The 14,547-nt window shown below is 47.6% G+C and overlaps 2 protein-coding genes across 2 annotated transcripts; both read right to left on the reverse strand.

The window, feature by feature from the left end:
- Positions 1-1,510: 1,510 nt before the first annotated feature.
- LOC123447575 lies at positions 1,511-3,874 on the reverse strand. The gene is made up of 2 exons (XM_045124185.1): positions 3,406-3,874; positions 1,511-3,292 (listed from the first exon to the last, which is right to left on the reverse strand). The coding sequence occupies exons 1-2, from the start codon at positions 3,500-3,502 to the stop codon at positions 1,632-1,634; spliced, it is 1,758 nt and encodes a 585-aa protein (XP_044980120.1). The 5' UTR covers positions 3,503-3,874; the 3' UTR covers positions 1,511-1,631.
- Positions 3,875-4,233: 359 nt separating this feature from the next.
- On the reverse strand, positions 4,234-8,863 carry LOC123447576 (calcium load-activated calcium channel-like). Its single transcript, XM_045124186.1, has 2 exons — positions 8,128-8,863; positions 4,234-4,515 (listed from the first exon to the last, which is right to left on the reverse strand). Exon 1 carries the CDS (start codon positions 8,723-8,725, stop codon positions 8,129-8,131), a length of 597 nt encoding a protein of 198 aa, XP_044980121.1. The 5' UTR covers positions 8,726-8,863; the 3' UTR covers positions 4,234-4,515; position 8,128.
- Positions 8,864-14,547: the final 5,684 nt, after the last annotated feature.

Here is a 14,547-nt window from a genome sequence, read left to right on the forward strand (position 1 = left end):
TGTTGCAATCTGAAAATATGGATCACTTACCATTCTCTTTGTTTATCTCCCTTACACCTTCTCTCCTTGTCTCACCAGACGCCTCTCGTCCCTCTTTTCTCTGTTGGCTTAGGTGACTTCAACGGACCGACCCAAACAGATGGTGATTTTGTTTGTATTTTGTCCATTTGGTTTGACCAGGCAGACGTTTGCGTCGGCGCATGCGTCCAATGCTGGTTCAACCCATTTTTTTTGCCGGCGTGCACCAAACATGAATAATAATATTAAATAAGTCGGTGATCCGTGCACTAAACATGCATAATAATATTTAAAAAGTTGGTCACGAAGGCTGACGAGAGTTCATGCGTCACATTATTAATGAAAAATAAGAAGAAAAAAACTAGGCAGCGGTGTCAAGGTCGGGCTATGCCGGAGCGGGGGCGGGTTGTGTCGACGCGGGGTGAGGTCGGGCTGTGTCGGAGCGGGATCGGGCTCTGCCGGCGCGGGTAGTGCTGGTGTCGGCGGTGGCGCAGCACGGGCACGCTCGCGCGCCTGGTGCATCGCCATCTGAGCTTCAAGGTAGGCGGCCTCCTATAAAAGAAGCGCGCGGGGGTGAACGACGAGGGTGTTCTGGAAGAAGCCGGACGTAGCTCGGGCGCGCTGGTGCGCCTGGTACATCGCCCTCTTAGTCTGCAGGTAGGCGACCTCCTCTCGCAGCATCGCACGGGCATAGACGACGAGGTTGTCGCCGTTGTTCATGGCTGCTGGGTCGTCGACGAGGAAATAAAGGGGTGGCGAGATGTGGACGGACGGACTTCTGGAAGCAGATGGCGGAGCCCACCGCACGCTCGGATTAAAAAAGGCCGACCGCGGTCGCCGACGTGTGGGCCCGAGGATGACGGCCGTCATAAATTATATTGACCGCCGTGGTTGGGAACGGACACCGAGGGGACGCGCGTCCGCGCCTACGCATTTCAGTCCCAAATTTGGGCCGGAAATGAATTGGCGCGGACGCGTTTTGGTAATTTTTGTCCACGCCGACCCGAACGAATGACGAGGAACGAAATGGGTCGTCCCATTAAAGTTGCTCTTAGGGCTAGAAGCTAAGTTCTTGATCGGGCTTTTAGAATAAATTAAGCAGGGACCAAAAAAAGGCACCAAAAGAATTGATCCTCGGACCTCTCAGAATTTGCCGAATGAGTATTGGATTTTGTTATTCTTGTTTCTTTACTCCTTTAATTTTTAAAAATAAGTTTTTTTTAGGTTTTACTAGTGGATTATATACGGATGTATATAGATATATTTTAAAATATAAATTCATTCATTTTTTTCATATGTTGTCGTTAGTGGAATCTCTAAAAGAAATTATATTTAGGAACGGAGGGAGTATCTGTTCAATTTTCAACCAAGCGCAGAAGTTATTTCTTAAAAAAGAGTAGGCGCTATGTGTGCGTGTGGTAGGTATGTCTACGACTATTTGCTGTTTTGAAAAAGGTCGTCCACTTTGGTTGGAACATTTTGCGACTTCCACTGGAGGATACAAACGCTCACAATTCGTGTTACAAGCAAGAATCCTGTAGTTCTGTTTATGTTACAATACAATACAAATCGTCGCAACAATCAGGATACCAAGCCACCATTTCATCCTACGCCTACCATCTTTCGTCTCCCTCCCACATATTCTTCTCCTTGGGCCCGGTCGGCCCTTCCTCCTTGGAGAGCTCGTTGGGCATCTTGTTCAGCATGTTCTCCGCCGGACAGCTGAGCCGCTGGGGCATGCTCTTGACCATCCGCTCCGTCCCCGTCCTCGACCTGTAGATCACCGTCGGCCCCCACTCCCGCATGAACTGCAGCCACTGGGGCTCGACCACGACGCCGTCCCCGAGGTACTCCGCCGCCACCACGCGGTACTTGACGCTGGAGTCGACGGACAGCTTGCTCCGGGCGGCCTCATTCAGGATCCCGACCCCGAGCGCCGCCGAGCCCTGCAGGTACACGCCGGCGCGCGGGTAGCTCGCGTGCCCGTTCCGGGACGAGTACACCGCCGGCCTGTTCCCCGCCGCGTACTCCAGCTTGGCCGCGTCCACCCACCTGCCCCCGCTGTGCTGCGAGTAGTAGACGGCCATGAGCTCGCCGGTGAAGTTGCTGACCCGGAGCGTGAAGTGCTCCCAGTCGCCGACGTGCTGCCCGGTCGTCCCGAGCGGGAGGTTGATCGGGCCGAGCTTCAGCCTGGCCGGACCGTTGAACGGGCAGAACACCCACATGGCCACGTCGGTGCACGTCCCGCCCATCGCCGGCTTCACGTGCGCGTACAGCTCCGCGCTCTCGATGTCGCCGCGGAGGATCGCCTGCCTCCTCTTGCTGTCCGCCGGTATGTCCATCCAGTACTCCCCGTCGTTCCAGCCGCCGCCCGGGAGGTTGGACCCTTCGGCGTCGATCTCCTCGCCGACGGCGCCCCCTCCTTTCTTGAACAGCGCGGCCCCGTTCTTGAAGTACCAGGCGACGGACGACGGCAGGTAGACCTCTTTCGGGTGGAAGTAGAGCGTGGGGCCGTAGTGCTGGATCACGGCGTGCACCTGCTCCAGTGTCGGCATGGCCGACAGGTCGAGGTCGACGTTCTTGAGGCACGCCAGGCCCTGCTCGCTCGGGGTCGGGGACGAGCACCCGTCCGTGGCGGCGCACCAGAAAGTGCCGGCGCCGATGCCCTTCTCCCGCATCCCCCGGCAGAGCGGCCTCACGCCGCGCACGGCGAAGACCTTGCCGGGCGACGCCGACGTCGGCCGCGTGAGCTGCAGGCGGAGCAGCGAGCCGTGCGGCTCGCACTCGTCGGCGAGGTCGGCGCGGACGCAGCCCACCTCGTCGAGCGCCGGCTTGCCGGGGGCCGTCGTGACGAGGATCCCGAGCGCCCGGTACCCCTCCGGCGGCACGGGGAGCCAGAAGTAGGCGTCGCTGCGGCCGTAGCCGGAGCAGGGGCCGGCGTTCCCGCTCGTGCCGGCGCCGCCGGTGGCGTGGAAGGCCCAGACGAGCTCATAGTCCCGCGGCGCGCGGAGAGGCGGCTCCGTGGTGGAGCGGGGCGGGTCGGCGGCCCTGGCGACGAGGAGGTGGCCGTGGAGCCGGCGGCTGTTGGGCTGGCAGTAGTGGCCGAGCACGGTGAAGCCCTCGGGCACGCCCCGCGGCCTGTAGAAGGTGGCGCCGTCGCAGCGCTGCAGCCGCGCCGACGGCGACAGGGTGCAGATTTTGTCGAAGGCCGTGGCTGCCGCGAGCTCCAGCTCCCCTCCGGCCACGCGGATCCTGCCCTCCGCGAACCCGCCACCTACACATCAATCAATCAACGGATCAATGGAAACCAGAGCCAACTAGGAACCAATAATGCAGCAGGAGGCGAAAGCCAAATCGAAGATGGGGACGGAGGGTCGCCACACGTACCATGTGGCCACGCCGGGAGGGGCTCGGGGAAGGAGAAGGGCTCCGGCGCCGGGTCCTCGGCGGCGGCGGCGTCGGCGCGGCTAAAGAAGCGCCGCATCGTTTTCCTCTCGATTGGTGTCTGGAGTGGGAGCGGGAGAGCGGAGCGTGTCAGCCACCCAACCCGGATCAGCCAACTAACCAACGGCTCCTGCTGCCTCTACCTGGGATCTGGTGGAGACGAGTGACAAGATCCAGACCCGGGTTGGAGGGGTGGACAATGAACATGAACTAGTATGACAAAGCCATCCGGATGGGATGAAAGAACTTTGAGAAGCGAACACGCTAGGTTTTGGATGTGGGTTTGGTCCGGCTACGGTGCCAAGATAGGTATGATATGATGCCGGGGCCCGGCCGTCCCTCTGTGTGTCCGTCTGCCCCGCGCCAAAAGGCAAATGAAGATGCCCTGCCTGTCCTCCGCGCGCTCTGGTTGGTGAGAAATACGAGTGCTGAATAGACGCTGCCGTGCTCTTTTCCCTCCCCCATTGGACGACGCATCCCAAGCTTCTGCGTCGGGGGAGAGCGCGGGGCCCTTGTCCGTGCTTTTGCCCGTCGGCGAGTGCGGCACACGACGGACGGCGGACAGATATTATTATCATCACCTACTACGCGCAACTTTTGTGCACGGCGGAGCGGCTAGCATGTCGAACATCGACCTGGTAGGCAGACAAGACGGCGCTTGAACGGGCAGTCATGGGGTATCAACAGGTTGCCAGTTTGGGTTCGTGCAGGAAGCAAGCGTTGCACGGGCAACGGCAACTTCGTCCGTGGCAACGACACAAGAGGAAGAAATTTTGCTACAACGGCTGATGATGATAAAACACAACCCTACAAAGGAAAGAGTCCCAAAACCCGACAACAGATTGCTTGGCAGGCGACCTCAAGAATGTTCATGATACAGCCAGCCTACGGTTCATGTCTGCTTATCATGGGTGGAAAAATGAATCGTATCATTACAGTATCTTCTGGCGTTTCTCCCCGGCAGCGACTAGGCAGGTTATTTAGCAACTCTTTCTGGGAGGGAGACCAACTCGTGCTTGCTTGAGATCAGCTGCACCGCATGCGTGTATCAAGCTGCAAAAGGAGAGGGAATGTAACCGGTTAGAGAATTGCGTATAAAGTTATGTTGCTGTCCTAACTGCCAAAGTCTGGTGCTGCAACTGCAACACCTGTAATTGCTGCTGGAGATGCAAAATCGAAGTATCTAATGATGCATGATTCAAGGCAAAACATCATATGTAACCGGACCCCCTACTTCATAGTACAAATAAGAGCATCTCCAATCGGACCCCTTACTTTGCTCGTAAATGTCCGGGCGGACATCCTGGACCAAATTTAGATACCCGAGCGGATCCCTCAAACCCAGCTCAAACGCCTGGATGAGCCATCTGCGGGTCGTGCACATCTACACCTGTTGCCCTGCCCTCTAAATCGGAGGACGAGCTCGTCCACGGTATCAACCGCCGCTCCTTGACGACAGCGGAGACAACCGTCCGCTGCCGTCGTCGTGGCAAAAATGCCAAGGCATATCAGCTCGACCTCGGCTCGCCAAGGAGAACGCGGCGAAAGCAGACCCACACCGCCTGACGTGTGGTCGGGCTCCCCCCATGCTCCAGCGACGACAACGTCCCTCCGGCCACCAACGCTTATGCCAAGGACTACTAATGCCGCCCGAAGACGCTAAGGGGAAGCACCTGGCAAGGAAGTGGTGAACTATGCCTACTATCTATACTAGGCCTAGTTTGGCAGCAAAGTTTTTAAAAAACCGTAGTAATTGAAAACCAAAGTATTTTTATGGGTGGGCAATGAATACTGTAGTTTCTTAAAACCATTGTTTTTTTCAGTTTTACATGTGTTTGGCTGGTGCTATTTACCAAAGTTTTGACCAAGTATTTAGCGTCGATAGCTGAGTAATTAGCGGCTCCTAACGGCGGTTGGCTGCATGCAGCCGCCATGTACACGTCCGCCGGACCTAGATGATAGGATTGGTAGAATATGTTTATCCCTGCTGCATCTACATGCACATCAGCTAACCTAGAATCTGTCTCATTGCCGAGAAAAGAGACGTGAGATTCGCAACTGAGGCTGGCTAGAAGAAGAAGCACCCCGAGAGACCAGGAGACATATTATAATTATTTTACGAGATAACAGATTGAGGAAAGTAGGAGGCGATATAATCTGATATAGTTATCTCGACATAGACAGCGACGTGAAGTGCCCTTTGTTCTGTTTAAAAAAAAGAGGCCGGGACCTTTTTTTCGATACAGCAAAAATACCATGGTTTCTAGGATACTATGGTTTACAAAACTTCAGTTTCTGCTGAAGCCAAACACATCTAAGGGCCTGTTTGGGACTACTCTGCTTCTTAAAATTCAGCTCCGCTCTAGAAAACACAAGCCAAACGGAGTAGCTCCACAACATGCCGCTTCGCAAAAAAAAAAGAATCTGGGGTACAACTTCATGTTTTTTGTGAAGCTCTTTAGGAGGTGCTTCAAGAAAATGTAGAAGCTGGAGTTGGAAGAAAATTACCCACCACTGCCACCAGTAAGTGGATACCCCTTCATTTATCCCCACTCATCCAATCAGATATATCCTTTTCACCAAATTTCTCATTTTTGAAGCTGGACTACATAGAAGCCAAACACTATCCTAAAAGAGTTACAACTTCTGTATGAAACTGCTTTAAAGTGGATTTGATGGAGTGAAACTGAATTTTATGAAGTAGAGCAGTCTCAAACATGCCCTAAGTATTCAAAACCATGGTTTGTTTCAGAAACCGCGGTATTCTCAGAAAACTTTGGAAATACCTTGCTACCAAACGCAGCCTAGTCATATCTGTTGTAGAGTGTGGCTAGCTGATCAATATTTTGTGAACTTTATGCCCGGTTGTAAGATGAACTTGCTATGTCCGATGCTATGCTATGTGTTTTAGCTACGTTGTGTTGATCTACGGTGCATGTGATTCTATGGATTCAGGGGTTTGGATACGAGGGGGACAGCTGCGTCCATGGATAAATGAGACGCGTCCATGGACATATAGGGGCCCAAGTTTGCCAAGTCCAGCTGTAGATGCTGTAACAATGAACTAGCATATGCATACCCAAGTTCAGGTGCCTACATACCAAAAGAAGAATTTGAGAAAACGACAAACATCTTAAGAAACAGTTGATCAGGAATGCCATGCCCCAAGAGCACGTAACCAACGGCAACTGAAGATGGCTCCTCTCTAAGAAAATTGTGATCCATAAACAAATTACCATCTTCAGCACATTCTGGCAATGCAAAGAATGTGCCTCTAGAAACTCAAGGGCTCAAACACACCCAGGTGAGTAAAATCAAGCAAGTCGATTGGGGTGGGGGTGTTTCAGAGAATATGATAGCATATCTTCTGAACTAAATATACTGGCTGAGCAGTAATTGGTGTAATAGTATGCAGAATCTACTGCATTGATTTAGCAGTGATCAGGCAATAAGTCGAGCAGTGATTGGTATAGTACAATCTACAATGTATCTACTGATTACTACATTAATATGTATTGCCAAATGCCTATATACCGACATTCTTCTCAAGTCTCAATAAGCAATCATTACTCATACGGTGCTATATTCTGGTGAATCACTAAGTTAAGACACATTGAACCACATGATGTGGTCAGCTATCGAAGTTTTTCCTGGAAAAAAGTTAGGGTGCATCCGTGCATGTCGACCATCTATTAAGAACCCTTATTAATGACTCCTTTGGCTAAATTAATTGGTGTCCAGAGCCTAGACTAAAACATATAAATCTTGAAGATCTACGCACAGAGTGATAGGAATCAGGACAACTGCCTGGTTTAAAGGGTGTTTAACTATATAGAAATCAGGACACTTCTTGGACATGGAAGCTAGGAAATCCTTATGCACATCAACAGACTAACATGAACTAGTTCAGACGGAACTCAGCTGATATCCTTATCCAAGGTATCAACAGAAAAAAAAAGAGAATTTCCAGAAGCTGATATATTCTCTGTTCCCCTGATACCAACATAAAACACATTCTCAGAACTACAAGGAGAAGTTAATGGAGCCCTGCTTCCGCAACTTCAAACTCAGACAAGACAAGGAGAAAAACTAGCTAAATTGTTGTATTCTTGGCCTCTAAAATTTAGACCAAAACCATTTCAATATATAGGCACATATTTAATGGCATTGAAGCAAACTTATGTATTCCAAAGTTCATGACAGTTAGAGATCAGGTGACAGTTTCACCGAGTGTCCCACACACCTTAGAACCACACCCAAATCTGCAGATAGTTATTCTAGCCAATAATCAGAGTCATAAATCTCTACATTCTAGATTAACACACGTGAACAAACAAAAGGATCAAACGCAAGGATACCGCATTTAACAACCTAAATGCAGTTTTAAGCCGATAATCATAGTCATAAATCTCTATGTGCTCACAGGATCCCGATAAGATAGGATACTGAAAGTTCCTTAATACAATGAAATCATCACATGCATCAATAGGTCTGATGATAACAAAAGTCAAGCTCTAACTGTATCAGTAGATCCAGGATGCAAATTTAACAGAATCCATCATGCTAATCTATTTTCACTTCTATAAGATTCCAGAGGTGCGAAATCTAGCACGCGTGACAGAAGCGGAATAGAAATAAAAACTGAGCAAAGGATCGATTTGGTACCTCAGTTGACTTTGGGATCGGGCATGGCAAAGAGGCCACCGCCGGCCCCGGCGGCCGCGCGGGGCGGAGTGAAGCCGAGCAGCTTCTGGAGGTTGGTCCGTATGCTCATGGAGCAGAGGAAGTAGAGGAAGACCATGGCGCAGTCGGTGGGGTCGTTCCCGGGCAGGCCGCGGTGGCTCATGCGCTGCACGAGCGGGACGGGCGCGAAGGGCAGCTTGGCGACGGCGCGGCCCTCGAAGAGCGAGTTGAGGAGGCCGAAGACGACGAAGAGGACGGCGGCGACGACGGCGCCGGACTTGAGCTTGGCGAGGGAGAGCTCCCGCGAGGCGTCCTTGAGGCTGGACTCGACGCGGTCCATCTTCTTGGCCCGCGAGGAGGCGGGCTGCGAGGAGGGGGCGGCGCCGGAGGCCGAGGAGGTGGACTTCATGGAGTCGAGCTTGCGGGAGTGGCGCTCGATGGAGGCGCGGAGGGAGTTGTAGGTGGCGGTGCGGTAGATGAGGAGCCAGGAGATGGCCTCGCAGAGCACTGCCGTGGCGCCCGAGATGGCCACCACCGAGAGGCTGTCGCCGTAGCGGAGGGAGGAGAGCGCCGAGGCCATGTTTCTTCTGGTGGGCTGGTTGCCGCGGCCGGCCGGCCGGCGTGTGGTGGCGGGGGCGGGGTGGGGGTGGGGTGAGGGAGGGGGTGGGGTGAGAGATCTCGATTTGGCTGCGGGGAGGGAGGAAGCACCGCGTTCGGGGCTGCCGCGATGTACTTTGGGCAGTTGGTTGTTGTGCGCGTGCGGTTCGGCCGTGTGGGCTACGGACACTCGAAGAGGGCGGCGTGGGCGGCTGACATGCGGGCCATGTGGGGAATTGGGACGAGGTTTCTTTTGACGATTATTATGATTGAAATTCAATTCGGCTCTCGAAAGGGCAGTGATTTTTTAAAAATGTTAAAATCTTCCCCTAATCTTTATCTCTATCTTCGAATAATAATCTCTATCTTCGAATAATAAAGAGGTTATCGTTTCTGTCCGAAAACCCGTCGCCGTCGTTTTTGCAAAAAGGCCCCTCCTATTTTCTATATTTAACCCGCAGTCACTGTGTCTCCCTCCTCCGGTCCTCCCGCACCAGCCCGCCTCGGCCCAGATCCGGCTCGCCTTGCCCTGCCCCGTCCTGCCCCGCCCCCGCCCCCGCCCCGCCCAACCCCGGCGAAGGTCGATCCGGTGCTGCGCCGACTGCCGACACCACTACCAATGAGCCGCCACCCCTGCCCCGCCCCCGCCCTGCCCGACCCCGACGAAGGTCGATCCGGTGCTGCGCCGGCCGCTGACACCAATAGCGTCGCCCAACTACGTTTCCCACCTCCGCCGCCGCCGCCCCACCTTGCCCACTGTCACCCACGGAGGTGACCTTCTCATCCACCATAGGGCGCAGCGCCGCCTCCCACCTGTGTCGCTGCCACATAGACGTAGGCGACTGCAGCCACCCGCCTGCGTCCACGGAGGTGACCACCACCGCCCTCGCTCCCCGTCATCTTATTTCTCTGATTTGTCCTTGTCTATATGTGCACATGTTTGAAGTAGGAGCAGTGACTATCATCGAGTAGGAGCAGGAAGAATTAGCGACAACTACAATTGCCAGCTGAGCTACCTACTAGCCATACCCCCCTTCTTTTCTCTCTATCTGTCATATACATGGATGTGCAACGGCCAGCCCACATTCTATTTGATGTTATGCTATGACTGATTGAGATTTTTTTGGTAAAACCATTACCTTTGTTTAGATAATCAGAACAAAGAAATGAGTGTATGTGATGTTGGATCTGCACCTAAAGCAAGTGTACCTGATGTTCCAAGCTGCTGGCATTGAGGGTCGATGAGTCAAGAAGGGTCCGCGGTTCATTTGATTTCGTGGGCATTATTCAGTAAAATTCAACTAAACTGAAGCCAATCTGATCCAAGTGAAATGAAAATGGATAGAGATAGATTATTCTGACGACCAGGCTTCAATAATGGAGCATGTGTCAATCAAAGGTCTGCTTTGTGTGGCTGTACGTGTATGTTTACATGTTGCAAATAGCCTGGTTTTATCAGTTGTTGCTTGATGAAAGACCAACCAATTTATGCCTCACATCTGTGTCTCAACATTTATTCAGTACATTTCCAGAGCTCAAGGCATCAGGTACGTCTTAGATAAAAACTCTCGCTCGGTTTAATTCTCATGTAGTGTTAAATTCCGGTTATCTATATTCGTTACAAATGATAAGCTGAAGCAGATCAAAAAAGACAATAAAATTCTCAAACCACATTCAGTTGCAAAACTCACCAGGAGCTGCACTTCAATGGCATGCCGACCCTCTCTTTTCAAGCATCAACTTTTTTGTTGCCATTTTGTGGGGTAAATATGATGTAAAATCATTGAGTAATAAAAGTGTTTTTCTATAAAAAAAAACTTATTTGTACTCGCATAGTGATTTTATGAATTGATGGTTGAACTGAATCATTTGATTTTTCATTTTGGTCTTTTCCTACATGTGTTGTTCGCCTAGAAGATACTATTTTACTTCATCATTTGTTGAAATCAAGAAATGAGTTCAAATATTGATGCAACGAGACACTTGACTGAAGAAAGAGGAGGAGGAGGAGGTCAGGGGAGGCACGAGCCGACGATGGAGCCGTCACGTCGCATCACTGGGAGGCTCTGGGCGGGGGCATGAGATGTGTGAGGCGAGTGAGGAGGCGAATCAGAGAGGATGAGTAGATTGAGATGGACATGAGCAAGGATGAAAGGTATGTTATAGAGTCGACGGTGCTAATTTCTTGTGTGTTCTTTGAGCTTGGTTGCCATCGAGTAAATCAAGAGTGTGAGTATGTTTGTATGATCCTTCATTTTCATATTTAGAGTCCATATGGGCTGGTGGCCGAGGTGAAGAAGTGAATGATTTTGTTTCCATTTTATTTGGCCGGAGTAGGTGTCTTGTGAGGACTCATTTCCCTCCTTGATGATGGTGGTGAGATGGTGGAACATAAAAATCATTTTTTGTGGGATGGTGTAATATAAAAACTTGCTCAACTTCTATTTTGCACCTGATGATTCATAATTCTATATAAGCATCACGGGTTTGGTCGTTGCATGCAAAATATGATCATATTCATATCTTTTCTAGAACATCTGTTTCATTGTTTCACTTTTCAAACAAATGGATGGATAATGTAAATGTTTCAAGTAAAAAAGAAAGACGGCGAGCACCTACCTACCAACTTTTTTTAAACAACTAGAGTTTTTATCACAGCGAAATGTGAATGTGTTTGGCTTGCATAATATCAATTTTTCTTCCGATGCAACACACGGGCAAATGTCCTAGTCTTACCTACTAATAAAGCAAATAGTGCTTCTTCCGTACGTCATCCAAATTGCCCTTAAAGTTGACCAAAATTACCCACCAATGCCACCTATAAGTCATAAAAAATGTTTCAAATAGAAAAATCTCCGGACTGGGCCAGCCCACGTAGGCACCTACTATATTATGCTCCGGGCGTTGCAAAAAGATGCAGCACACCTGTTTGGGCCGGCCCATGCGTGGGCGCCTGTATTTTTAGTTTAATTTTTTTATTTTTCTTTCCAGTTCCATTTTGTTTTTCTACTTTAAATAATTTAGAACTTCAAACAACTTTTCTCAATTTTAAGAAACCAAGAATTTCGAAATAAAATATTCAAAAAATATATTTTTTGAGATTTAAAAAACTACTCAGGAGTTTAAAAAAATGTTTGCATATAAAAAATGTTTAAACTTTGAGAAAATGTCCATAAAATAAAAAAAGTCAACGATTTTAAACAAAAGTTCGTGTAAAAATCTTAAAAACAGTTTGTGCCTCTGTTTTTAGTCTCATTTTTTATTTTTCTGTTCCATTTTTTAGTTTAAATAATTTAGAACTTTGAAAAACTTCTGCAATTTATAAAACTGGGAATTTTGAAATAAAAGTTTGAAGAAAATATAAATGTTTGTGAATTCAAAAAATGCTCAGAATTTTTGTAAAAATATTCGCATATTCAGAAAAATGTTTATAATTTTGAGAACAATGTTGGTGAAAACAATAAAAGTCCATGATTTTGAAAAAAAATTGTGTTATTTTTTGAGTGCAATTGAAAAAAATGGTTGCTAATTCAAAAATGTTCATGCATTTCAAGAAATGTCCTAAAAATTTAAAGACATAATATGATCAGCCCCATTGGAGATTATAATTGTTTTTCTTCCATTGCAACGCACGGGTTCTTTTGCTAGTAATAATAAAGCGCCAACCGCTTCTGTCGGCTGTCGTGCCACTTTAAAAAAAATTGATGTTTTCTGAAATCAACCTACAGTCCGGATTTAAGTCATAAAACGAATCGTTTTTTACATTTTACATAAAGCCCCCAAAATTTAATCGAAACAAACCCGTAGTCCCGGTCCGATGCAGTTCAAAATATAAGTTGGTTTCAAATTGCCCCTAAAGTCGACTAAAATTATTCACCAATACCACCTATAAGTCATAGAAAACGTTTCAAACAGGAAAATCTCCGGAGTGGGCCGACCCATGTAGGCACCTGCTATATTACGCTTTGGGCGTTGAAAGAAGATGCAACACACCTGTTTGGGCCGGCCCATGCGTGGACGCCTGTTTTTTTTTGTTTAGTTTTTTTATTTTTATTTTCAGTTTCATTTTGTTTTTGTACTTTAAATAATTTAGAACTTTAAATAACTTTTCTTAATTTTAAGAAACTCAGATTTTCGAACTAAAATATTTTAAAAAACATATTTTTTTGAGAATTCGAAAACTACTTAGGAGTTTTGAGAAATGTTTGCATATACAAAAAAATGTTTCTATTTTGAGAAAATGTCCTTAAAATAAAAATATTCAATGATTGTAAACAAAAGTCCGTGTAAAAATCTTAAAAAACAGTTCGTGCCTCTATTTTTAGTCTCGTTTTTTATTTAGATTTTTCTATTCCATTCTTTAATTCAAATAATTTAGAACTTTGAAAAACTTTTGCAATCTATCAAACTGAGAATTTTGAAATAAAAGTTTGAAGAAAACATAACATGTTAAAAATGTTCACAATTTTGAGAACAATGTTGGTGAAAACAATAAATGTCCATGATTTTCGAAAAAAAGTTTGTGTATTATTTTTTGAGTGCAATTGAAAAAATGTTTGCTAATTCAAAAAATGTTCATGCATTTTAAGAAATGTTCTAAAATTTTAAAGAAATAATATGATCAGCATCATTGGAGATTTTAATTATTTTTCTCCCGTTGCAACGAACTGATTCTTTTCCTAGTAATAATAAAGCAACTACTGCTTGTGTCGTCCGTTGTGGCATTTTACAAAAAAAAACTATAGTTTCTCAAAATCAACCTGCCAGATTTGAAGTGAGAAAACGAATCGCTTTTTGTAATTTACAGAAAACCCACTATGCTTTCCCGAAATCAACCCGCGGCCAGGATTCCAGGGCGGATGCACGCCGTCGCCGCTCGCCCGCAGCCTCCCGAGCCGCGTGCCCCGCAGTCCCGTGCTCGAGTAGAGGGGCTCGAGCCAGCCCCGCGCTGCCGTCGCCCGTGACCGCCAGAGCCCCCTCGGCTCGCCGCCTTCGCCCCGCGCTGCCCTAACCTCGCCGGCTGAACCTCCTACACCCGTCGGAGCCACAACCACCGAAGCATCCACCGGTTTCCTCGCCCGTCGGATTTTTCGAGCCGCCGCCGCCCGATCTCCTCAATCTCCAGCGTTGCCCCAACCCTCCATGCTCCGCCGTCGTCCTTCGGCCAGATCCGGCGAGCCTCGGTCCGGTCGCGTGTAACATCCCAAATTTTGTTATGTTATAATAATTACTAGATTGACTGATTGTTTGTTTGAGTGATTGAAACTTGAGTGAAATTTGAAACTATTTTAAAACTTTTGAATGAGAGGGAATAAAATGACTTTCCCATTTTTTTTAATTCCAATTTCATCAAATACAAATCACTAAGAGAAGATAACATGACTTCTTCAAAATAAAGGACTTGAAAAAAGGTGGTATGTGAAAATAATTCCTTTTGCAATCTCTTTCATATTTGGTCCTATTTGAAAGTTTAAATGAATTCAAATCCCCTTGCTCACATTCAAAATATTGAGAGGACCAATATGACACTCCAAACTAGGGGCCATTTGAATATATATTTGAACTTATGAAACTCACAAGACTATTTTAAAAATGTTTTATATTATGTTTTAAAAACAATTTTTGAAGTGGTTTTCAAATTTATTTGTCTCCAAAAATACAATACATGCAAAATAGGGTAAAATTATTTCCTTTATTATAAAAATGGAGAGAAATTAATTTGAATCCATTTTAGTATTTTCAAAATGTTTCTTTGCCTTTTATTTAAAACAGTAGCACTGTTTGAATTATTAAAATTTGTGAGAT

Source organism: Hordeum vulgare, chromosome 4H, assembly GCF_904849725.1.
Source record: "Hordeum vulgare subsp. vulgare chromosome 4H, MorexV3_pseudomolecules_assembly, whole genome shotgun sequence".
Lineage (NCBI taxonomy): Eukaryota > Viridiplantae > Streptophyta > Magnoliopsida > Poales > Poaceae > Hordeum > Hordeum vulgare.

Bases quoted from the DNA above. Each gene is read 5' to 3' on its own strand.
- LOC123447575 (XM_045124185.1), bottom strand. From the start codon at position 3,502: ATGCGGCGCTTCTTTAGCCGCGCCGACGCCGCCGCCGCCGAGGACCCG. The intron at 3,293-3,405 runs GTACGTGTGGCG...ATTGATGTGTAG, and splicing joins CCTCCCGGCGTGGCCACATG to GTGGCGGGTTCGCGGAGGGC.
- LOC123447576 (XM_045124186.1), bottom strand. From the start codon at position 8,725: ATGGCCTCGGCGCTCTCCTCCCTCCGCTACGGCGACAGCCTCTCGGTG.